Source organism: Malaclemys terrapin, chromosome 2 (genome assembly GCF_027887155.1).
Source record: "Malaclemys terrapin pileata isolate rMalTer1 chromosome 2, rMalTer1.hap1, whole genome shotgun sequence".
NCBI lineage: Eukaryota > Metazoa > Chordata > Testudines > Emydidae > Malaclemys > Malaclemys terrapin.
The window spans coordinates 165,014,261-165,039,249 of record NC_071506.1 but is presented as its reverse complement, the minus strand read 5'-3'; the positions used below and the strand labels follow the sequence as shown (position 1 = coordinate 165,039,249).

General features: G+C 43.9%; 1 protein-coding gene across 2 annotated transcripts in view; it reads left to right on the top strand.

The window, feature by feature from the left end:
* Positions 1-4,550: 4,550 nt before the first annotated feature.
* The window catches only part of CLPTM1L (CLPTM1 like), a 104,052-nt gene continuing 83,613 nt past the window's right edge, over positions 4,551-24,989 (top strand). The window contains exons 1-6 of one of the 2 annotated variants that reach the window (XM_054018288.1): positions 4,551-4,860; positions 10,117-10,217; positions 12,317-12,506; positions 16,138-16,283; positions 19,881-19,959; positions 23,245-23,362. In XM_054018288.1, the coding sequence (XP_053874263.1) occupies positions 4,669-4,860; positions 10,117-10,217; positions 12,317-12,506; positions 16,138-16,283; positions 19,881-19,959; positions 23,245-23,362 (826 nt within the window). In that variant the 5' untranslated portion in view covers positions 4,551-4,668. Of the gene's footprint in view, positions 4,861-4,923; positions 5,109-10,116; positions 10,218-12,316; positions 12,507-16,137; positions 16,284-19,880; positions 19,960-23,244; positions 23,363-24,989 lie in introns of those variants that run through there. The other variant, XM_054018289.1, reaches the window with a different exon arrangement.

Here is a 24,989-nt window from a genome sequence, read left to right as displayed (position 1 = left end):
CTTCAAAGCAGCTAAAGACCGTGTGACTGTGTTGCTTTGTGGCAATGCGGCTGGGCATTTAATAAAGCCGGGCTTGCTCTACAGGGCTACAAATCCCCGTGCCCTAAAAGGCAAAAACAAAAATCTCCTGCCTGTGTTCTGGCAATCAAATAAAAAGGCTTGGGTGACAGCAGCATTATTTCTGGATTGGTTCCACAAGTGTTTCATTTTGGAGGTCAAGCAGTACCTTGAAGAGAAAGGACTTGACTTTAAAGTGTTGCTGATCGTAGACAATGCTTCTGGCCACCCTGCGGCACTCCGGTTTGCGCATAACCACGTTGAAGTCTTCTTTCTCCGCCCCCCCCCCCCATACCACCTCTATTCTCCAACCTCTCGACCAAGGCGTCATTAGCTGTTTCAAGGCCACGTACACGAGGCTTAAATTCTCATGGATCCTTACTGCTATGGATGCTGATCCCAATGTTAATGTGATGGAGTGTTGGAAGTCCTTCAACATTGCTGATTGCATCACTTATATTAAACAGGCAATGGATGCAATCAAGCCTGAAACAGTCAATTCATGTTGGTGAAACCTACGGGAATACTGTGTGAATGATTTTAAGGGTTTCCCAACCATTGACAAAGAAGTGAAACTCATTGTTCAGGTGGCCAGGCAAGTGGGTGGTGATGGCTTCATCGACATCCTCAAGGAATTAATTGAGGGCCATAGAGAAACATTGACTAACAAAGAGTTAAAGGAACTGATAAAATCGTCTACAGAACACGAAGATGATGACAAACAGGAAGAGCCAGCAACTTGGAATCTTCATACATTTTCTGAAGTGTTCTAAGCAGCGAAACACTTGAATGATTTAATTTCTGAATATGCTCCTTCTATGGAGCGAAGCCTCAAAATCACACGTAGTATTACAGATGATTTGAGACCGTACCAAGAAATGTTTGAGGAGCTCAAGAGACAACAGCGACAGTTACCAATCACCATGTTTTTAAAGAAAAAACGACCAGCAGCAGCAGAGCCTACATAATCAACTTCTCGAGCTGAACCAGAGCCAACCACTTCGTCTACGACTCGCTCTCCGTCACCCAAGCCTGGCCCATCGTCTCCTGGATCGACATCAAGCCCTGATGACTCAATGATAGTGGTGTCAGGGGAAGACTAATCATTGGAGTGTGTACAGTACAAGACTAGCAAGAATACCCAGAATGACTGGTGACTGTTCAGGTTTACAGTACTGTACTGTACTGTTTTCATTTTTTATTCTTTCATTCTTCCGTCTCTCTGTTATGTTATTTAAAATATGTAAAATTATATTTTGCATATGTAGTCTTTATTATATACTTTACTGTACATTGCTGTATACAATACATAATACTGGACAGGGTTGTATACACAAAACTGTACTTTATGGGTGATTTTAAGGGATTTTCAAGGGTCATTTTGACTATACGCAATTTTCGCTTTACGTGCTGACTGTGGAACGTAACCCCAGCGTAAGATGCGACAGATCTGTAGCAGAAGCTTTTAGGGCACTGAGGTTAAAACACAAGTGGTGACACAACCTGTCACTGGTCTGAATTGCATCCCAGAATGTGTCAAACTGTTACATCTTCAATGACAAGATTCAACTTTTGAAGGATAACTATTCTTGGTAGCTCCCAAGTCCTCCCAGTCCCCAGATACATGCAGATCTCCCAACACAGCAGCATATTCTGCTCACAGCTGCTGCAACAGCTCTTAAAGAAGTACCATTGTAGCCTGGCTGCCTATGCCCTGGCCCTGATACTTCTGCCCACCTCCAGGCAAGTGCATGTTTAGGTGTAGCTCTCTGTCTGCATGGAGCCAGCCTGGTCAGCTGCTTACAAAGGCAGGCAAGTAGGTGTGCTCACCACAGTGGACAAGGCAAGACTGGGGTTTTAAAGAGTGTATCTGGGACCCCTGTGCATAGGTGACATGTCAGGGGGCATGCAAGGTCAAGTGCTGCCCCAGATTTCTGCTCGGCCTGCTGAGAGGGGAGGTCTGGAGAGGGGTCTGTCCTCCTGCTGTACCTGCCCCCTGGCACATATGGCCCCTCTCCCTGGCAGCTGGGCCTGGGAGGGGAGCAGAAAGGGCAGGACTGAGCCGTTTTTCATGCTGACTGAGGGTGGCTGCTCAGGGGTGCTGCTCTGTGCAGTGTGGAGGCTGCCTGCCAGAACCCGGTTGGGGAGGTGGTGGCAGCCCACCTCCTCCACTGTCCACCCGGGCCCGACTGTTGGGGGCCGAGCAAACCAGAGCTCCTCTCCCCCCGCCCTCCCATCACATTTCTGGCTCGCTCAGACCCCATCTCCAGCAGCCAGGCCCAGGTGGGTAGCAGAGGGGCTGGGCCACCGCCATCTCCCCAGCTGGACTCGCTTTCAGGTAGCTGCTGCGCTGCACGGATGCAGTGACCTGGAGCAGCCACCCTCAGCTGGCGTGAGCAGCGGCTCCATCCTGCTCCCTGCCTGGGCCTGGCTGTCAGGGGGAGAAATGTGCCGGCGGGCTCTATCCTCTATCCAGCAGGAGGATAGAGCCCCCACTCCGTAGGTAAATCTGGTGGGGTGTGGAGATCACAGTGGTCTCCGGGTTTGGGTGCAGGGTGTGGGGTTGCTGGGGAAGGCGCCAGGAGCAGGCTCCTTGGCCTCTGCTCAGCTGGAAGTAGGGGCATTGCCTGTGCCCCATGTCTCCCCTGATGAGGTATCTGCGAACGCCGGAGAGACACTGGTGCTGTGAGACTCCGTGGCCAGGACTGGCCGCAGCTGGGCCCAGAGACACATGCTCCCTGCTCCTGTGGCCCCAGCTGTGGGGTGGTCTCATGGCCTCCCCTTTAAATTTTCCCCTCCCCCCCCATCCCCAGTATCAGGGGGCACAAGTCGTCTATGCACCTGGGCAATGGAGTTCAAAAATTGGGCCTGGAGCAAACAATGTTGTGGGTACAGGAGCATCTGCTGGAGGACCGTTAGGGTCAACAAAGCTAATGCAGTGTTTAGACTTGTATTGTGTGGACAGAAGTAGGTTGACTTTCACTCTGCATCATTGGGGAGGTGGTATTATTATGTTGATTAAATGGGGTGTTTATGTTGATAGGAAACTAATTTAGGTGCGGACACATGCAAAACTATGTCAAAAAATGTGGATTTAGGATGATCCAACTTTGTAGTGTGGGAGGCTGCATGTGAGCACAAAGAGTGGAAGAATCTATCTGCATAAACTCTGAGTTTGTGAGACCAATAACTAAACTTGATATCATTTTTGTAATAATTCGTCTGTAACATATCTTTTCAATGTTACATCCAACCAACTCCAAAATTTCAGGGAACATTTTAGGTATCAATGGCCAAAATTCTAACGATTTTTGGGGAAAATGGGGAGACACAGAAGCCCTCTATCTGTTTAATTCAGCAACAACTACAAACATTTTTGCAATTGTTTATAGATCAAACAACTGATTGACAGGTCCCATTAATACCTTCCAGCATAAAACAATACCCTGCCCATCCTCCCTTCTCTCAGATAAATGATAATAGTGAGGGGGAAGGGTGGAAGACAGTGTGAACACACCCCTTTACATGGGGGAAAGGGAAAATGTGGGAAAGTGGGGACCCTGCTATGGGAGAGGGGGCACACAAAGCCCCTAGCTCAGGGGGCAAACCATCTGCCATGGCGTGGGAATGGGGGATCTTGGTGTAGGGGAAGGGAGGATGAACCTTTGGCAGGGGGAAACTGGAAGACCCTCATAGTGGGGAGGATGCACACAGAGCCCCTAATAGGAGATGGGAATGGGGGACAGACAGAGCTCCTGGCATCAAGTGAAGTGAGGGAATGGTGGAGACAGGAGGACACATATAATTGATGACATAGGGGAGCGAATGGGAGACTCTAGTACAGGAGCAGGGGGAAATGCTTGGATGCAGAGAAGCCCGGGTAAGGGGGCAATTAGAGAGCGATGCAAGGAGGCCTCCCACTACAGGTGACTGGGTACAGGAGCATTGTGAGAAAGCTGCATAGGAGGCTGCCTAGCTGTCAGGAGTTAATGACCTGGGGCCTCCCCCGACTGGTGGTAACTAGACTTTTGATGTCAGGTCAATATAGCTGACTGGCCACTATACAAGTCCCCTTTTGATCAGACTTTCCAGACAAAAACCAGGCACCTGGCAAGCCCAGCTGCACAGGGGGTGACTGATCGGGCGCCAGGGCCCAGGCACATAGCGGCCAGCGGGCAAATGCGTGGCGGGGACTGGGCTCGCAGGGAGGGGGCCCGGAAAAGTCTCTGCCCGCCCTGCAGACTTTGGTCTGGTCGCGCTGCCGCCAGAGCGGCAGCAGCGGGACCCAGCATAGCACTGTGCGAGGCCCCGCCGCTGCTCCGCGAGCTCGCTGGGTGACGGGGCGGGTGGAACGGGGCCCGTCAGCAGTAGTTGGGGGGTGGGATCGATGCTGGTGGGGGCGGGGCTGTCCTCCCAGCAGGAACCTTTCCTGGAGGCGCCTTGCGGGGAGAGGCAGGTTACGTGTTTCCGCTGTCTCTCGGAAGTCGCGACGCGCGAGGAGGGGCTGGGCGGTGCCGGGCGCGCGCTGGGTGCCGAGGATGCCGGCGTTCTGTGGCCAGGGGCGGCTCGGGTGACCCCGGCGGCGGTTGCGCGGACGGTGGCGGCGGGGCCATGCTGAGTCGCAGCTCGTTCACCAGCCTGGTGGTGGGGGTGTTCGCGGTATACGTGGCGCACACGTGCTGGGTGATGTACGGGATCGTCTGTACACGGCCCTGCCCCGCCCTGGGCCCGGCCAAGGAGGAGCGGGCGGGAGGCGCGGCAGGCTGCATCTGGCCCTACCTGGCCCGCCGGCCCAAGCTGCAGGTGAGACGCGGGCTGGGCTCTCCCTCACTTTCCCGTGCCCGAGGGGCTGGCTGCAGCTCCCCGGCCCTTCGCCTGCCCCCGGGTCGCCGCTTCGCTGGCCACAGATGGTTACCTTCTTGGTCGGCCGGTCTGCGGGCTCCGGCGGGGGTGAACGCGTTGGCTGTGAGCAGCTTAAGGGCTCTGCCGGCGTGTACTTGACGGGCACCAGCTCTGCAGCAGTTAACGGGGTCTGGCCGTACGTCTATCAGGCGAGAGTCTTTTTTGTTTGTAGTTTATAATCTGTGCTTCCAGCGTTGTTGTGGGGCGGGGGGGGAGAGAAATGAGACTAGGGGACATCGACGTGGTATAGAAAAGAATAAGGAGCAAGTGGAATATAAAATACCATGGAAAAGAGAGTGGCTCAGTAATGAGGCTAATATGTAAGAATCTAAGAATAAGGGAGATCTTGTGTATTGAAGGAAAATTGGATTATGAAAGAGCAATTGAGGAATAAAATAATATGTAGTTGAAGAGAACGAGTGGGAATAAGGAAAGAAGAACAAATAAAGAAATAGAGCAGGTGACCCAGACAGGCCCAATTTAATTAAACTAGAAGAACTTTATTCCTATATTTTGTATTTCCCAAACATCTTCCAGTATTGCCAAGGCTAGGAGAAAGAGAGCAAATATTCTAAGTACTTATACAGAATTATGTACCAAAAAGCATTTACACTTTAATAGTTGTAATAATAATGACAGGTTTCAGAGTAGCAGCCGTGTTAGTCTGTATCCGCAAAAAGAACAGGAGTACTTGTGGTACCTCAGAGACTAACAAATTTATTAGAGCATAAGCTTTCGTGGACTACAGCCCACTTCTTCGGATGTAGTAATAATGGTTGTGAAGTCAAGCCCCCAGAAGATAGTCATTAATTACATAATCATACACTTTGTTTTCTAGGACCTCTGTGTCATACACTAGACTGTATGGTCGGTACTCAGTGGCTTATCTATTCATATGTTGTGTTCAATATTCCCCTATTTAATGTGGTCTTAGGCCTTCATTATTACATACAGGTTAAACCTTGAACTGAATACGGAATTATTAATGTACTCATGGGCTTTTCTGTAATGATCTGAGCATACTGAGTGCTTCACAAACATTAATGAATTTAGCTTCAAAACATTCTAATGAGGTGGTGGCATAGTAGATTCCTCTTATTAGCAATCCCTTTGATTGCCAGCAAAAAATTGCCATTATTCTGTGGTTACTAATAAGTGGAAGACAGTTTGGCAGCCAGGAAAGAAAGCACTTCAGTATGCCATCCCTGTCTGCGTGCCTCCAAATGTGCCTATGGGCAGGGTAGCAGCAGAGTAGGAGGTTTCAGCCTAGATGGTGTGGCTTTTTTACCAGGCACTGGGGCCCACAGACATACCTCTACCTCTCTCCAGGAGTCCTGGCTGAACACATCCCAGCACTTCCTTCCTTGACTGCAGCACCCCAGCAGAACTCAAGTGGATAGAGCCCTGCAAATCCACGGGTATCCATCCACTTCATATCTGCAAAAAGAACGAGGAGTACTTGTGGCACATTAGAGACTAACACATTTATTTGGGCATAAGCTTTCATGGGTTCATCGGATTCATGCAGTGGAAAATACAATAGGAAGATATATATCTGTGGACCATTTCTGCAGATACCAGTATGGATGCAGATACAAATTTTGTATCCACGCAGGGCTCTGACGGTAAGAGCAGGCGGTTGCGGATCCTCCACCTGCCCTGGGCGGAGGGCTTGGGGGTCAGGGGCTGGGAGCTGCTTGGGCCCCATGCCCAGGGCGGGTGGAGGGTCCACTGTGGCTCCCCACAGCTGCCCATCCGGCTCTTACCGTGGCCAGGCTGTGGTTCTGAGCCGCCCCCCTCCCTGACCAGAGCCTGGTCGGGGAGAGCCACGCTGGCAGCTGTGGGGAGCCTGGGTCCCTCCACCTGCCCTGGGCGGGGGGCTGGGATGCTGGGTGGGGGGCTGCTTGGACCCCCCCCCCCCCCCCCCAGGGTAGGTGGAGGGTCCGTCATGACTCTCTCCCTGACCAAGCTTGGAGCCTCAGTCCAGACCCCGGTATAGAGCCCTGCAAATCCACAGATATCTGCAGATAATTTCTGCGGATCATAGATCGGATGAGGATAATGTGCAGCTCCTGCATCTGGGCTGCAATCCCCCCCCCCCCCCTTTCCCACTAATGCCCTGCCCATAGCAGCCTGGCCTGCAGCCCCTTAGCTCATGTAGGCAGGTTTGTGGAGCTGCAGCCTTAGAAGGAAGCACTGGGACATGCCGAATGCTGACCCCTGGCTGTACATCTTAGTGCTTCCTTTCCCGGTTGCAGCCATACAAACCTGCCTGCATCTGGGATCTTTCTTCCAAACTGCATTCTTAATAAGTAGCATGCCTGGTGCCAGAATCCAAATCCCATTAGCCTTAAAGTCAGTGGGACAGGATTGGTTCCCAGGAAAACACTTCTGTCAATGGGAAGTTGTTAATGTCTAAGCAGAATGTACTCTCCATTGTGCTGATGCACAGAGACATTAGGGCCAAAATTGTCAGAAGTACAGTAGAACCCTGTTTAACCGAGTCTCCATTTCCAGCTCTCCATATTAACTGAACCACCAGCTATCTGCGGCTGATAGCAGCTGGGTCTCCTGCTATTAGCAAAAACAACAAGGAGTCTGGTGGCACCTTAAAGACTAACAGATTTATTTGGGCATAAGCTTTTGTGGGTAAAAACCTCACTTCTTTGGGTGCAAGTGAGGTTTTTACCCATGAAAGCTTATGCCCAAATAAATCTTAGTCTTTAAGGTGCCACCAGACTCCTTGTTGTTTTTCAGAGTAACAGCCGTGTTAGTCTGTATCCGCAAAAAGAAGAACAGGAGTACTTGTGGCACCTTAGAGACTAACAAATTTATAGAGCATAAGCTTTCGTGGACTACAGCCCACTTATGCATCCGAAGAAGTGGGCTGTAGTCCACGAAAGCTTATGCTCTATAAATTTGTTAGTCTCTAAGGTGCCACAAGTACTCCTGTTCTTCTTCTTGTTGTTTTTGTAGATACAGACTAACACGGCTACCCGCTGATACTTGCTATTAGCAAGAGCCCTGTCGCCCGGGGCTGACAGCTGGAGCCCTACCGCCCATTCTCCGGTTTATCTGGATTTTTGGTTATCTGATCTGGCCCAATTAGATTGGATAATTGGGGTTCCACTGTATCAACTAATTTGGAGTTCCTCATCTGAGACACCAAGGTCTTGATTTTTCAGAGTAATTAACATTTGTACTTGATATGTTCAAAGCACCATTCCAGTTGACTTGTTTTGCAGTTGAGTGCTCAGCACTTCTGCAAATCTGTATGATTCAAGTTGGGCACTCAGAAATGAGGGGCACACAGTTAGCTAAATTTGGTTAAATAACTTGCCCTGTATTGCATAGGACTTGTATAGCAGACAGACGTCTAGAATCTAGCTGCCTCATTCATGAGACCATCCTTTGTCTGTTCATCTTTCAAGTTCTTTAACAAATAGATTCAGAGATGCCAAGGCCAGAAGGGACCATTGTGATGATCTATTCTGACGTGTATAGCATACTCCCTAGTACTTCCCTAAAATAATTCCCAGAGCATAGCTTTTAGAAAAACATCCAATTTTGATGTAAAAATTATCACTGATCGAGACTCTCTGATGATCTTTGGTAAATTGTTCCAATGGTTAGTTGCTCTCACAGTTAAAAATGTACACCTTATTTCTATTCTGAATTTGTCTAGCTTTCAGTGAAACAGAGGCTGTACAGATGATAACTTCATTCACTACAAAGCCCTCATTCATTCCTTGAGCGTGGTCCAACCTGTGTACAGAATGAGAAAAGGGTTCTGGGGAGTCAATGTGGCCTTGTGGCTAGAGCACTAGACTTGTACTCAGGGAACCTGTGTTCTCTTCCTTACTCTGCACTTGGCTTGTTGGGTGACCTTGGACAAGTCACTTCTCCTCTCTGTGGCTCAGTTTCCCCATCAGTAAAATGTGGATAATGTTAATGGCATCCTTTGTAAAGTGCTTTGAGAGATATCTCAAAAGTTAATATATTAGAGCAAGGTATTCTTCTTCTATAGAAAAAGTAGCATGTGATTTAAGATTGTATCATAATGCATACATAAGCACAGGGGGACTGAATTAAAGATGCACAGGCAACATTAATTCTGGCATTTCTAAATTTTGGGTGTTTAATTTTGCAACCTTCGTTTTCTTTAAATGTGTTTTGTTGTTTCCCAATTTTTTAAAAAAGCAATCTAGAAAAATAAATCAGATGGAACCATGGAGCCCAGAAGGGTTGGAACCTTTAGATCTACAGCACAGACCTCTAACAGTTGACTAATGGAGTAACTGTTAGCTGTAGTAGGCTCTATATTTCACCTATAGCAGCAGAGAGTGGTGCACAGCCTGATAATTCACCTGATTTAATGTGAAATGTCTTTCAATTTGGGGGAGAAGGCATCTTTCTGATCCTCCCAGAGGACTGCCCCATGGCCAGTGGTTTTCAAACTACGGGTCTCAACCCAGTACTGGGTAGTGAATGTAACGCACTGGGTCGCAGCAGCTCTGGTCACCACCGCCAACTGGGCCTTTAAAAGTCCCATCGGCGGTGCTGCCCGTCTAAGGCAGGCTAGTCCCTACCTTTTCCAACACCACGCTCCGCCCTGGAAGCGGTCAGCAGCAGTTCTGGCACCTAGGTACGGGGGCAGTACTTGCGTGCGAGAGCCTCCACCTAGGAGCCGGACCTGCTGCTGGCAGTTTTCAGGGTGCAGCATGGTCCGCGGTGCCAGGACAGGCAGGAAGCCTGTCTTAGCACCACCACTGACCAGGAGTCGTCCAAGGGGCACCCAAATCCCCTTCCCCAGCCCTGAGCCCCCCCAAACCCTGAGTTGTTAATGTTTTATTTTAGGGTCTGTATTCAATTTCTAGCCTCTCTTCCCCACAAATATTCTGTTGGTATTCTTGTATTATTCCTGTAATGATCAGTGGTGGTCAAGTCATATGTATTTTTATTTGGAAATGTTTTATAATTTATTTTTCTCTGTGGATCATATGTCTTCTCTTCTTTATTTTCCTGTGATGATGATTATGCCACCTGATATGGGCAAACTTAGAACAGCTTTGTTAGAGATATGGAATGTGCCCTTGCTAGCATGGAACAAACAGTTCTTTGTCCATGCACTGACTGTTTTATCCTTTTTTATTTTAGTTAAGTGTATACACTACCACACGGTCAAACATTGGTGCTGAGAATAATATAGATCTGATTTTGAATGTGGAGGATTTTGATATTGAGTCCAGATTTGAAAGGTAAAGTATTATTATTATAAAGTTCTTTAGTGTTTCTTCAGAATTATTGTATCTAATAGATAATAGTTATGTGATGCATGTTAGTGCCAGTGAATTAAGGTAGATCTGCCATGCACCACAGTGTTTTCACGTTGAAATAGTGATTTGTTGTTATTAACTCTGCTTGGTGGATTTTCCACCATCAAAGTTAATGCAGTATACAGCATATGGCAATTCAGGCTTTATTTAAAAGAAAATAATAGTGAATAAAAGTTTTAATGTTAAGTCTGTCAAAATGTCAGGCCTTATTGCAAATTTAGTCTAAAGTTGAGAATGAAGTGCTGTTTTACTTTTGATTGCTGTACTGGAAATACATGTACTTCAAACAATGTTGTATCAATGGCAGTTTGAAACTCATCTTGTTTTTGACTGTATACTAGTTTTTCATTTTCTAATTCTTTAATATTTTATAATCTCTTGACATCTCCAATTCATTTAAAAATAAAGGGAAACAAAGAAGGGAAAATGTAGTTGTTAAGAAGAAATATAATCCACTTTGGCCCCACTGATGGGCTTCATGTATTTTTGCCTTTATTACAGTCCAGGAACCTTGAAGCTTAGTCGCCTGCTCTGGACCTAAAGTTTTACCAACTTTAATGTCCCTTTATTGTGCAGATTCAATGGTATATAATGTGCCAAATGTTTAAAGTACTTGTATAGTTTGGATTGTGCAGCCAGTATTTAAAACAACTGTTTTCAGCAACTTAAGTAAATATTTTACAAATGCTAATCAAGATGCCTTAAAGTATAGCTCTGCGCTGAATAGTGACTAAAATTGACATGGAAATCCAGGTTTGTCCTTCAATAACTTCTATAACATATCTGCTCAGTTTACATGTCAGGTGACTTTTTGCAACTTTGCCTAGAATCTGAAAGTCAAGCTATGTTTTTAGCTTGCACATCACCAACTCACTTTTCCATGTCTGTGTTAGTTCTACATTTCTAACAGAGTAATATAAACTAATTCTTTGTTGCTGAAGTAAACAGTTAAGACTCTGTATACTTATGAAGGAACGTCAATTGGACTAGGAAGATGTCCTTTTTATTTCAGAGTAGAATCTCACTTTTATGACTTAAAATGTTATGAATTTTTTATATTTAATTTTTCTAGAACTATGTCAATATTCCACTTCAAATCATCAGTTTAAAGAGAAACTATTTCACTTTTTAATTAAAAAAAAAAAAAAAACCTAAGATCACCCTGCCATTTTGCTTTTGGGTTGTCTATATCATATTCTGCTGTGTTTTTCAATTTTTTTTTTTCTTGTAACTCCACTAATTGGAAAGCCTAACCGCTGGTCATATTATGCTTCAGCTCAGATGGGTAGTAAATATGTATCTTTTACTGTGATGTAATTTGGTTCTGTGATCCATGGAAGTGTTCAGTGCAGTGCTAGTCTCTGGTAGAATTAACAGAAATACAGTTGGGGCTATGTAATCCAAGATAAAGCAAGAATAGCTTTTCCGCATTTAAACACACTGATATTACTATTACTCTGAGTTGAAAGTTTCATTGTCTGACACTGACAAAGTTACAGAAATATTTAAAATTTGTCCTGGGGAATCTGAAGAAGTGATATGGAATAGCTTAACAATACATTGAATTGTTTAGAACTTCAAATTAGTTCGTAATTTGCTATCATGTTTTATAATGATTACGTTGTGTGGAACTTTAATCCATGCAACTTCAGTAGTAATTGGGAGTAATTTTAAACCAAAGCTTGTCAAAGAAAAGAAAAATTAAGCATTCACAGCTAGTACAAAATGAAAACATGCTGTTTCTTGCTACACTCTTTCCAGAGTTCTGTGTTTGTAATTTACCATGGCTGAAGAGGAATTTCATTGTCACTAAGTACTTGACAAAAGATAAGTTAGTGATTTATACTGAATACATTTTGCTGAAGATTTGTTTGTTACATGATGATGAAATTGATTTTTTTGGTTCACCCTTTCTAAATATTTTTTTAAAGCAAGTTCTAGTATAGCATTTAAAAGTAGCAAGAATTCTGTATTTATTATTGACTTCACTATACTATTTTATAATGTATTTTGTATTTTAGAACAGTCAATGTCTCTGTACCAAAGAAAACTCGAAATAATGGCACACTGTATGCATACATATTTCTTCACCATTCTGGCATTTTACCTTGGCACGATGGCAAACAGGTGCATATAGTAAGTCCTCTGACCACATACATGGTCCCTAAACCAGAAGAAGTTAATCTTATCACTGGAGAATCCACCACCCAGGTAGGCTTTTTTCCTTGGTGGTAAAAATGTATAAAAAGAGCAACTGAAAATATCTTTCTTATCATGTCAAGATAGACATAAGGTAGGTTTCTTAAACAGAAAAAAAAAAACCTTAATAAAATATCAAATGACTTTTTAAAATAGTAAGGGCAGGTGCGGGGTAACATGTAGGAACTAGAAAATATTATTTTAGGTGTGTCAGAGAGGAGTGGGCGGAAGAAGGAGGGCTGATCGGAGCAGAAGGGACTCAAAAGGGAGAAGGATGGATGTAGTTGATGTCAGCAATACAGCTAACACCTTTGGATATTATTAATCAGCTTGACCTCTGCGGGCATGGGGAGTCACAAAAAGCAATTTGGGATTGTAAGACTTTGAAAATTGTAGTACAGTCTAAAAGCAAAGAAAATCTCGCTCACTCACACATCCTTACCTTTCAAGATAAAGTATTTTTTGAAAGTTTGACAGTGTTCAAATTATATAGGCTTATTCTTATCATTGGATTTTTTTTAATTTTGTAGTAAATGTAAGGGGTGATTGTGCAAATTTGACTGTGAATAAGGGGTCGCCAATGTGAAAAGTTTGAGAAACACTGCAGATGAGAGGTCTCAACTTGGTGGTTGCAAATAGTTTGGTGGTGATTGTAATCACCTTTCCTTTCTCTGTGAATGGGGACAGGGGAGTCCTGAAACTGTTTATTGTAACATGAGGTCACAGTATGGATAAGGTTAAGAACCACTGCTTTAGCAGAAGGAACTGGAACTGAGGAGCAGAACATTGCTGATCATCTTTTTGAATGTCTGTGCTCTGATTAGAAATGTGTGGGGAGGGGAGAGATTGGGTCTGGGTGTTTCAGCTACAGTCAAGTAGTTCAAAGGCAGTTATTTTTGCCAGAAAGCAAGTAACAGTTGAATTTTCAAAGTAAGCTGTACAGCAACATTTAAAATATTTATTGTAAATTTAACAACATCTGTTTCTGTATATCGCATCTTATTTTGAGGGGGATACTGAAATTTGCATAGGCAAGTGAGTTTAATTTGCTGGAAAAGCCACACTATACTTTGTAGGAGATTCAAAAGTTTGACACTTAGCTTAATCCTGATTATATGATCAGTAAACATCATTTGAATTTTAAAGTTTTGAATAGTTTGCAGGCTGGAAAGAGCCTTTTAATCTTAAATCAAACTGAACTGAAATGTTATAGAGGCACTTACAAGATCTGTAAGGAAGAGTCTCAGAAAGCTAGGTTTATTATTGTGCTTGCTTGCAGACCCATGAATGACTTGGTGTAAATCAGATTTGTGAGGTGTTGGAAATATCATTCTCTTTAATATGGAAGATGTGGAGTCTGGTACAGTGGGTGACATCATACAGAAAATAAAAAATACCTTCAGAAGTTGTGCGGATTAAGGCTGAATTCATCAAGTTAGAACTGGCTGGCCTGATTGTAGATGGTTTAGCAGTGAATATGTGTACAGGCTTACTTTAGGCAAGATACTCCCCATGTTGTTGTGAACCTTGCCAGCTACAACCAAGGAGAACATCACTGTAATTTTGAAAAATATTTTCAAATTTTACTGGTTAAATCCACAAACCAAGTTCTTACTGACACCTTTCAAGCTATTTGGACACATGCAGCATATGAGAGGGAGCCTGCCTTAGCCCCGGGCCCCTACTGCGCTGCCAACCTGACTTTTAATGGCCCGGTTGGCGGTGCTGACCGGAGCCGCCAGGGTCCCTTTTTGACCGAGCATTCCGGTCAAAAACCGGACACCTGGCAACCCTAGCCACTACCTCCATGGGCAGCTTCTCGGGCTTGGCTGTACTTCCCCCAGCCACACCCACTGGGGTTGGTACCAGGCTTACCAGCAGCTGTCCCTGATCGAACTAATGTGTGCAAGCAGCTCGCACACCTCTGGGCAAGAGATGCAGAGCGCTGCATGGAAGGGACTCCTGTCTGAGAGTGTGCGAGCCGCTTGCACACACTAGTGCAACCAGGGACAACTGCTGGGGGAGAGCAGAGCTTTGAGCAGTACAGCCATGCCCAGGGAGCTGCTGGCGTGGGGTGCTGGTTCCTGGGAGCAATGACCTGTGATGCGGCTGCTTTCGCCGCCATGATTCCCAGTAGAGCTCTTCAGCTCCGTGATTTATCTCTGTGCAGAGCTCTACTCTTCGCCCCCTACCCCAAAGCCCTCCCCTGCCTGCCACTAGCGCCTCTTTGCCCCTTCACCCAAGGGTGGCCCCCTGTCGTTCACACTGGAGAGGCATGAGCGGCAGGTGGGGAGGGACTTCAGGGAAGAGGCAGAGTGAGGGCAGTGCCTGAGGGAAGAGGTGGAGTGGGGGTGGGAAGAGGAGCAGTGCAGGTGGAGCCACGGCCCAAGCACCTTTCCGCGGCAGCACTGTAAAGGTGGCAGGCCAATGCGCCTCCAAAGGGAGGAGCGCAATATCCTGTTTGGGGAGGCTTAATCTCCTCTGGCCTATTGTACCTGCCACCCATGTTCGACAGCCTGAGTTATCCTTGTTCTAAGGAAAAAGGACAGGCAGATTTTGTAGGCACAGTGTGTTTCATGATGGACTTAAAATGCACTTGTGATTCAAGTCCTTTTTGAAGAGGGATTCTTTGCAAAAGCTAAAATATACTGTACTGAAACTTACAGCATGAAAGACAATCCTGGCCTTTATGTTAAAAAACGTATGCTTGGTGATGGTATGTTTGAACTTCTGGGTCAGGCCAGAAAGCAATACATCTTTTAAGGATATATTGATTTTGGTGGAAATTTGTTTTGTCCTGTAGCAAAGCAAAATCCAGAACTTGATTCAGATGTTAGTGACTGGCCAAAGTGTAGACTCTTTCCAGCTCCATTAGTCTGCTGTTTATTTGCTTGAAAGCAGACCAAGAAGAAAACAAATCGTAGCAAGTATTCAACATCAAATAAAGAAAGCATTAATGGAGGAAAGACTGAGAGTCTTGCATAATGATCCAAAGCAAAACAAACGGAATGGCAACTGTATCTCTTTAATTTACTTGAGAGAATGAAAAAACAGCCGGACTATTGGTGGGGTTTTTGTTTTTTGTTTTTTTTTTACACCCAGTTCTGAAGTCTTAGTTGCTTGATAACAAGTGATCAGATTTTTTTTCTTTCCTAATGGAAGCTGAGATCTTTTTACAAATGTCACATGAAAGTGGTGTTGAGACAGCACAAACTCAGTGCAAGTAGTGTTATCCCCACGCTCCCACATCCTTATACAGAGCAAGCAGATGTCAGTGTTCTGGCTGTTTCAAAATAGGCATGGAGAGTAATCAGAAAATCAGTGTTTTTTTAATTAACTTTTTTCTGAACTGGCTTCAGATTTTTAAAAGTTTAAGTCTTGAACCAGAGAAGTATAATATTTCCTCTTTTCTAAGTGTATGTTTTTCAGTTTTAGTTTCAAATAGCAATGGGCATAGGATTCCTTCCAGCACAGTTAGAAAAATATTGCTATGATGTCTGGTCCAAGCTGTAATAGTGCTAATTTTCCACATGTTCATGTTTCTGGTGTAGCTAATTGTAATCCAGGGTTTAAGTGACTTATTGTTTATTTTTTCTAAAATTTGCATTTAATGTGTACAGCTTGTTTCCTTTTTATTTAAAAGCAAATTGAAGCAGAAAAGAAACAGACCAATGCCTTAGATGAACCTGTCTCACATTGGAGGTCAAGGTTAACTCTAAATGTTATGGTGGAAGATTTTATTTTTGATGGATCCTCTCTCCCTGCTGATGTTCACCGATACATGAAGATGTAAGTTTACAAAGATTTTATTTTGTTAGACTTAAAGCTATTCAGTTTATAGGGCTAATTTCTCCTTTTAAATAACCTCTCAGTGAAATATTAAAGTTGTACAGTTAAAATCACAGAACTCATTGTTGGGGAAAAGGGTATTTTAACATCAGACTTAAACTTCATCAATCACAACGAGCAATATTTAATAGTAGTAGCCCTTACACTATGACCCAAGATTGCACCACATCTTAATTGTGGCCTGCTTGTGCTTATGTATGATGATGTATTCTTTAACTGCATGATCACATCTGGTTTCCATAGAAACCCATCTCATTCAGTGCATAGATTAGACAATTGTGGTGGTTTCCAGGGGTACCCAGGACTGTGAGTCACTTTGTTACCCCCAACCTCCAACAAGAAAGAGTCTTGCGTATGGTGGTGGGGTGTCATTGCCCTACCACCACCAGCCTTTCAATCACTCAAGCATGCTCCTGTGAGCTATGCCAGCCCTATCTGCCTTGCAGGCTAACAATACATACACTCCAATCCCTCAGTCCCTTTGAAGAGCTCCAGTCTCAACACTGGCTACTCACAGAATTCCCAAATCCTTTGCTCCCAAAGGTGCAGTGTATCCCAGTTTTCCCTTAAACCACTGTTCTTATAAAGTCTCACAGGACTCGTGAACAATTAAAGACTAGAATTTCTACTAGAAACGAGAAGGTGATGGAAACAAATGGGTACAATATAAAACAAAATCATAAGAAGTGAACCTGGGTCAATGTTTATTAATAGTTACCTTTCCTATCTAATAAAGTAGGTCCCTCCACCCTACTCCACCCCAAAGTTCAGTCTGTTGCAGAGCTGGCTGGCTTCACAGGAACCAGGGTCCAGTTTTTCATGAGAACATTCCTGCTCCAAAGATGTCTTCTCAGTGAATGGAGACAGAGTGCTTTCCTCCCCCTACTCTCTGTTATTCTGAAGTAATCTCTTGTTTTTATTCTATTCTGACTGTTGTAATGTTCCTTTTTTATCTCCAAGTGATTTTGATTGTTTGCATTTGTCTCGGATGGTTTTCTATTGAAAGTCTTGCGTTGGAGCAAGGCTAGACCATTGATCCTTGTATCACATCACCAGCTAAGCAGGACAGGAGGACTATGAACTCCCTCCTGTTTGAATGTGCCATTACAAAGGAACATCCCCTGGTGACTCACTTCTATTCGAAGTCCATAAAGCATACTTTTAACATAATTATACTATTCCTTATTTGTTACCCGTACGTACATATTGCAATGATTATGCATCTTTGCAAGTTATGAGCTTTCTGTAGCTTTCTTATATGCTGTTCTTCATGGATAAATATCCTGCAAGATATCTTTAGTGTACTGAGTGAGTCAAGTTTTAGGTCAGTTGTTTGCCACAAAGTTTCTGTGTCACAACAATACACAGGGCATGAGTCAGGAATGTTAGCATGTGATTGTATAGTTAAAATTGGATCATAATTCCTACAAAGGGTCAGAATTAAGGTTGCACAGAAACATTTGGCATTTAATGCCCTGAAAGCTTAACATTCTCAATGTAATTTTTTACTTATACAGCTCGTTTAAAAAAAAAAAAATTTTTTTAAATAATAATAAAATGTCTCATATGGTAATTTTTTTATGCTTCGGCATTTTCACTGCCCTTCTCTGAACCTTTATGCTATATCTGTTTTGAGATGGAAGATAATAAATGAGTGTTCCTTAAACGTGCCGTTGATTTATGATTGTAATATGCTGCTGGAGATATCCAGAGCTGAGAGCACTATATAACCTCTCTGCCTCAGCAAGAGTTAGTTTTGCTAGCAACAAGACTGGTCAGCTGCCTGCCACAGCAATCAATCTTCCTCACGAGCAAACTTCTCAAGGCTCTCCTAGCCCAAACCATCAGGTTGCCAGGTGTCTAGTTTTTGACCAGACTGTCCAGTCAGATGTATTGACCTGACCACAAAAGTCTGGTTACTATGCATGGGTGGGGTGGGAGCGTCATCAACCTGCACCAGCCCCTGCTCAGCTGGGGCCACCTCCTATCTGCATCTTGTGGCCAGGCAGGCAGCAGGCTCTGCGTCAAGCTGCAGCTCGTGTCCCAGCCCCAGAGCAGAGGGAGTCCATCTTAGGGGGAAGAGGGAGGGAGGTGGAGAGGCTCGAGTGATGGGGGCGGGGGGGAGCGAGTAGGGAATAGGGCCTCGAGGGAAAAGGCAGGACAGGTATGGTATCTTTGGGGGAAGAGGCGGAGCAGAAGAAGGCAACTATGTCCTTGATCTTACAGATGCTTAAATCTAGATAAATTGCAAGTGCAGGATAGTTCTTCAAAGGGGATCAGCAGCACCAATTCAATGTACTAGAGAGTCAAGATGGTCTTGGGGTTAGGTCAATAGATGGGGACTCCAGAGTTTTAGATTCTATTCGGAACTCTGCCTTTGGCTTCCTGTGTGACTTGGGGTACGTCACTTGGGCCTGGTTCTGTCGCCCATACTTTGAATAGTGTTCTATTCTGCAAGTACTCCCACTGTGTTCAGTGTAGCTGTATTTACTCTGGCAAAGTTTGGACACTCATAGGTGCACTTCTACAGTTCTACCGGCAATTGTAGAAGCTGTAGTCTTGACATGGCACTGGGTTTTTTACCACCATGTCATCTAGACCACCTCTGTTTAGATGACCTGGTAGTAAATAGGCCTGTGCCTTGTGTATGGTTTGTCTCCCACCATTACTTATGCCAGTGGAGCTGCCCCAGCGACTAATTATACATACAGTTTTTCCTAGTGTTTACAAGGCATAGGGACTTCACTAATATTTGTGATTTATAGTGTAGTTGTAGCCGTGTTGGTCCCAGGATATTAGAGAGACAAGGTAGGCAATATCTTTTATTGTACCCACTTCTGTTGATGAAGGAGACATGGTTTTGAGCTACACAGAGCTCTTATTTTGACCTAAAGAAGAGCTCTGTGTAGCTCAAAACTTTCTCTTTCACCAACAGAGGTGGGTCCAATAAAAGATATTGCCTCATCCACCTTTTCTCTCTAATGTTTGAGGTATTCAAATTCTGTGGTGAGTGCTGTGAAAAACTCTTTAAGCTGCACTGGTTTCATAGACTAACTTATTTTTACAATCAAGTAAATTTTAAATATGGGTAATCCCCAGTCTCTCATTACTGGGATACAGTTTCTTGTCTTCACCAGACATTGTAATGTCTGCTCCCACTTCTGCATGCTGTAGATACCTCACTACCAACTTCAAATGATAGTTTTATCCATCTTTTGTTTCTTTCGTTCTCTATCCTTTATATTGCATGTGTATCTGGAACTCTTCACTTATCCTGTCTTTCTGTATTGTTAACCTTGAAGTTGAAACTGCAAAAAGTGAACTGAAAAGGATGAATTCTCATTTGCAGCAAATATACTACTCTGATAGGGTAAAGAGGTCCAGTATGGAAATTTTCATGGCACACATTAAAGTTAAATATGTGTGAAACTATGTATAATTGATTCCAGAAATTTATTTTTTGTGCACTAATATGATTAGAAAAAGTTTTCTTTCTGGAGTAACGTAATCATAAAAATCCATGTTTGAACATCATAGGGTTCAGTTGGGGAAGACTGTGCATTACCTTCCAATATTATTTATTGATCAGCTAAGCAACAGAGTGAAAGATTTAATGGTGAGTAACAAAATGCCTTTTCACTAAATTTTGAATTACAGTTTTACGGAAATCTCTAGTACTGCTGTAATTAAGGCTTTGTCCTTGTTTCCATTACAGCAGCCCACCTCACAGAAATTCAGTGGACACAGCTAATACGTTGCTAATCTAATCTTCAGATTAGATGTTGATTAAATGCCCCCAAAATTTGTTAATGCAGAATTAAGGGTGTTCTTTCAGAATGTGGAAATTGGCTAAACCAGAAAAACTCCAAGTTAAGATACACACTGATTGCCAGGCTGGCTGCATCTCCTGCTTTGAGCAGGGGGTTGGATTAGATGACCTCCTGAGGTCTCTTCCAGCCCTAATCTTCTAGGATTCTTGGTCTCTTTGAGCACCCTCAGTAGGTCTCAAGCCTGTAGCTGGTGCCTCTGATTTAGGGTGGAATTATATGGCCCTTCCATTCTCAGGCCAGGCCCTTGGTTGCAGTCACCTGGTACTAACCATGGTTACCTTAGTAGGTCTAACTTAGCCTCAGACCCTGTTGTTCTGTTTTATCCAGAAGCAGCGACAGTGGTAATCAGTGACCAAACCGCCTCCTTAGAGAAGATTTATTTAGAACAAAAGCATTTCAGGGAAAAACAGATCTGAAAACAACATAGACTAGACATCTGTCTATTTTGCCAGGTAATTAATTATATTCCAGGTGAGGATCCAGGCAGGTCTGTAGACCTCAGAGACCTCTAGGGTCTGACTGGAATAGTCCATTCCCTTAACTCACAAACTGTTTCTCTCCTTTGCTTCAGTGAGAGTCCTCTTTTAAAAGCTGTTCAGTCTTTTTGTTCTCCAAGTTCCTAGCCTGGCAAAACAATCTTTCTTCTTCCTTGGAGACCTTAAATCTGCTGGCTTTTCACATTCTTTCAAGTGTCCACAGGGCTGTTCTTATCAGGGGCCATTATCATTTTCCTGTTCTTTACACAGCTCCCTATTAAGTTACATCAGTGTGTTCATAGAGGAAAGTCTTAACACAGTAACTTCCTCTCATTAACCTGGTCATGTATGGTATTCATAAAATTATTACATCTCTGCATTCTTAGATTACATAGCAATTCCACAAATGCTGTAACTTTGTCCACTGTTCACATTTCTGGAAAAGCATGAGGCACCTCTGGGCAAGTTTAACTCTGCACTAACAAATTCTTGGGCATTTAATTTCTCTTTTTTTTTTTTTTAATAACTTTTCATCATCTCATGTACCACAGCCCAGCCCTTCCATTCACTTTCTCTGACTCCTTGCAGTGATTACCTTGTACACAGAATGTGTTGCCCATACATCATCTCTTTGTCCTCCCATTTCTGTGCCTGTTTTGCGCACCTGATTCTTCTTCCTCCCAACGTTGGCAGGGATCCCAAAGGTTGAAAAGCTGAGGAGCAAATGCAGGAACTAAAATGGAATCAGTGGGGAAGCTTTTAGAAGAGGGGACCGACATGATGGATGTGAATGATGATGGGGAGGCTTTGTCTCTGTCCCCCCCCCCAAAAAAAACAGCTTTTCAACTCTGATCCCTTCCTTCCCACCCTGCTATTCCCTGCACTGTTCTAATACACTCTCAGATAGCCCCTCACTGCTCCTACTCCCCAAATTTCCTCCAATTGCTCAGACCACCACCACTGTCTCAACATCTCGTCTATGCTTTCTGTCATGTCCCTGGCTCCAACCCCCCCGCATTACCCCTGCTGCTCTGAGCTACCACACACCAGCTCCACCTTCTTCATTGCCACTCCATGCCCCTGGTAAGCTTGGAGAGGCCCTGAGGAGGTAGGAAGGTAGTACTGGTGGAACTGTAAGGAATGCATTCATCAGCAGGAGGCAAGGAGGGGCAGGAGAGTGGAGATAGAGATTTGGGAAGGACCTCTGTGTCTAATGTTCGGGGAAGAGGCTCTATACATCCTTCTGCAGTATAGCACACTCAAGAGATATGAAGGGGCCCAGATGTTCTTAAATGAATGAGAACACCCCATGGAGATGAATACAGCCTGAAATGATAGTTCTGAGAGGTGTGAATTGCTTCATTCATCTCAGTGGGTTGTCATGTCTCCCCCACCGCGGGTGCTTAATATCACAACTAGCAGATGGGGTGGGGGAAGAGGCTCAGGATCCTCTGGATGATGGTTCACATGGGGAGTTAGGGAGAGGGTCACAGGACCCCCAGATCACAGCACAGACATGGGACATGGAGAAGGCCTCAGACTTGATTCCATACAGGGGCGGGGGACCCAGATCTACGCTTACATATGGGAATCCTTAGTTCGTGGGGGTAGGATTGCTGCTGCCCCATTCCCCTCTCTCCCCACTTTGTGAGACACATTCCTTCTCAACCGTAGCCCAGAGAGATGGGGTTGTGCGTGGGAGTCATGTCCCTCTATCTGGCCAGGACCAGAGAAGTGGGAAATGGGCAGCAACTTCAAATGGTAGGGGAGAATGTGGGGGAGGGGCCTTGTTAGCTTCAAATTGCCCATTCCTAACCCGATAGTTGACACTGAATTATTATACAGAAGACATCATAACCCAGTCACTGTGTTAGATTATTACCTCACTAAGGCAATAGTTTCAGGGCTTGTCTACACTACCGTGCGGGGTCGATCTAAGATACGCAACTTCAGCTATGTGAATAGCGTAGCTGAAGTTGACATACTTAGATCTACTTACCATGGTGTCTTCACTGCGGTAAGTCAACCGCTGATGCTCTCCTGATGTTGACTCCACTTGCGCTTCTCGTTCTAGTGGAGTACTGGGAGTCGACAGGAGAGCACTCGGCGGTTAGTTTATCACATCTATACTAGACGCAATAAATGGACCCCCTCTGGATTGGTCGCTGCCCGCCAATCTGGCAGGTAGTGTAGACAAACCCTTAAGGTCAGAGATCTGCCTGCTCCCAGGCAACAAGACAGACCCACATATGCATAAGGAAGTAAGATGGAGACCCTTCCAAAACAAACACAACATTGCATACCCAGTCGCCCCTCTTGAGGTGATGAGAGAATGAGTCATGTGGGAAATGTTAGTTATGTTGCTTAATGCATTTATCAGAGGTGCTTAGATGCTTCAGAGATGAGGGTTGTATAAGAATCTCAATAGAACAAACTACCCATTTAGTATATTAACACATGGTGTTTTAAATACTGCTTTATTGATTTTTTTATGAAAATTAAACAACCCCTAAGTATTAGCTGTTGTTTCCATTTGCATTCCCATTTGTATGTATATTAACTTTGTTGTTAAGACTATTTTCTGTCCAAATGCAGATAATAAACCGTTCAACGACAGAGCTACCTCTTACAGTGTCATACGATAAAATATCTCTTGGAAAGCTCCGATTTTGGATCCACATGCAAGATGCAGTGTTCTCCCTGCAGCAGTTTGGTATGTTTACTTTTTCACAGCAGAAGGTCAGGTTCTTAACTTCTAATTTATAAACTATATATTGACTGCATTTACAGTACTGTAAAATGGTGTAGTTCTTTTGTCTTGTTTGACACACTATCAGAAAAATCTGTGGGCTTCTGCAATATACATCTTGAGTTTGTACATATAGTATGTTGTGGTTAAAATTAAGCAATAAAATCAGATGAGACTAATATTGCAAGGGAGCAGTGATCCTTCCACTAGTTGTTAGGGGCTTTTGCATGTGAAAGTCCGTAAGTGCTGCTTTTAAAAAAAAGTCACTATTTGGAGTATACTTTTAAAAAATGTTTTATCTTGAACTCCCGAAAAATAAAATCTTAAATAAAAATGGCACTTCATTATATTCACTTAGCTAAAAATAAAGTATACATAAAAGAAATGCCCTATTGCTAACAGACTGATAAACTATGGGAGGTAGTTCATGCTTCTATAGCCTACTTTAATTCAAATTACCTCAGTTCTCAAGTAGTTAACTTGATATACAGATCCTAATCTTAAGAAATACCTCCGTTCTCCAAATGACTTCATTTGGAGTTGTGTACCTAAGACTTGAATTTAAGCTGCTAGGGATGGATATCCAGAATGAGTGGAAATTTTAGAAATCAAACATTTAACCTCCAGATAGACTGGTCATTGGCAGGCCAATCATGTCTTCTCCATTCCCTTGACTCTGCCCTGTCTGTGGTGTATTTTGCTCACCAGTAATTTTTCTGCCTCACTACAGCAGTGCAGCCAACCAGCTTCAGGAACTGTACACTGCCTGCCATTCTACTCAGGATTTCTTTTGCAGAGTTTTCAAAATTGTGTCTTTGTTATAACATAAATTCAATAAAATATTTTCATTAAAAATAATGCATGAGGTTTTTGTTTTAATGAATAACACTGATAAGAAACTTTCTGTGTTTTGTATCTTCAGACGGTCAGATACAAAAGTCAGTACTGTAAATCTCTTTAAAGTAACACAATTTAGGCAGGTAAAAAAGAAAGGGAGAGCCATTCTGGACAAAGAAATAGAAAGTAAAGGGCAGCTGAGTAAATTAACCAGCTTCCCCAGGTTATCTCTTAAGTGAACATTCCAGTTGAGACAATTTTTTTATTAAAATAATTTGTGAAAAAAGCATCTAAACTTGCATGCTTTCTCAAAGAGTAGCTGTGCAAATTTGTACAGAGTCACAAAATTCCAGGCATGCTAAATCTATGCTTTTGTGAAAGGGAGAGTCAGAGAGTTAGATAATGTTTTCACCTCTCAGCTCTATTACACTATCTTCTAAAGGCGCTGCACAAAACTCGCATCTCTGGGAGAGGAAGAACTAAAGTACATTTAAGCTACCTTCTCACATTCCTGGTTCTGGGCTGCAATTGTGGTCCCCAGAGTCTCTTAAGTAGCCTGTCCCCAGCTGCATATGGGTGGAAGTTCCTCTTCATGCCTCCTATCCTGGGACTTGTGGCAGAGGCATAATAGGCAGCATAAATTGCCCTGTGCAAATCCTGCAGCAGGCAGGACTTTCCCAAGCCAGATCTGGGCTGTAAAGAGTCTTCTGCACTACAACAGCAGCATAAAAGGGCCAACAGTGAAGGAGTGAAT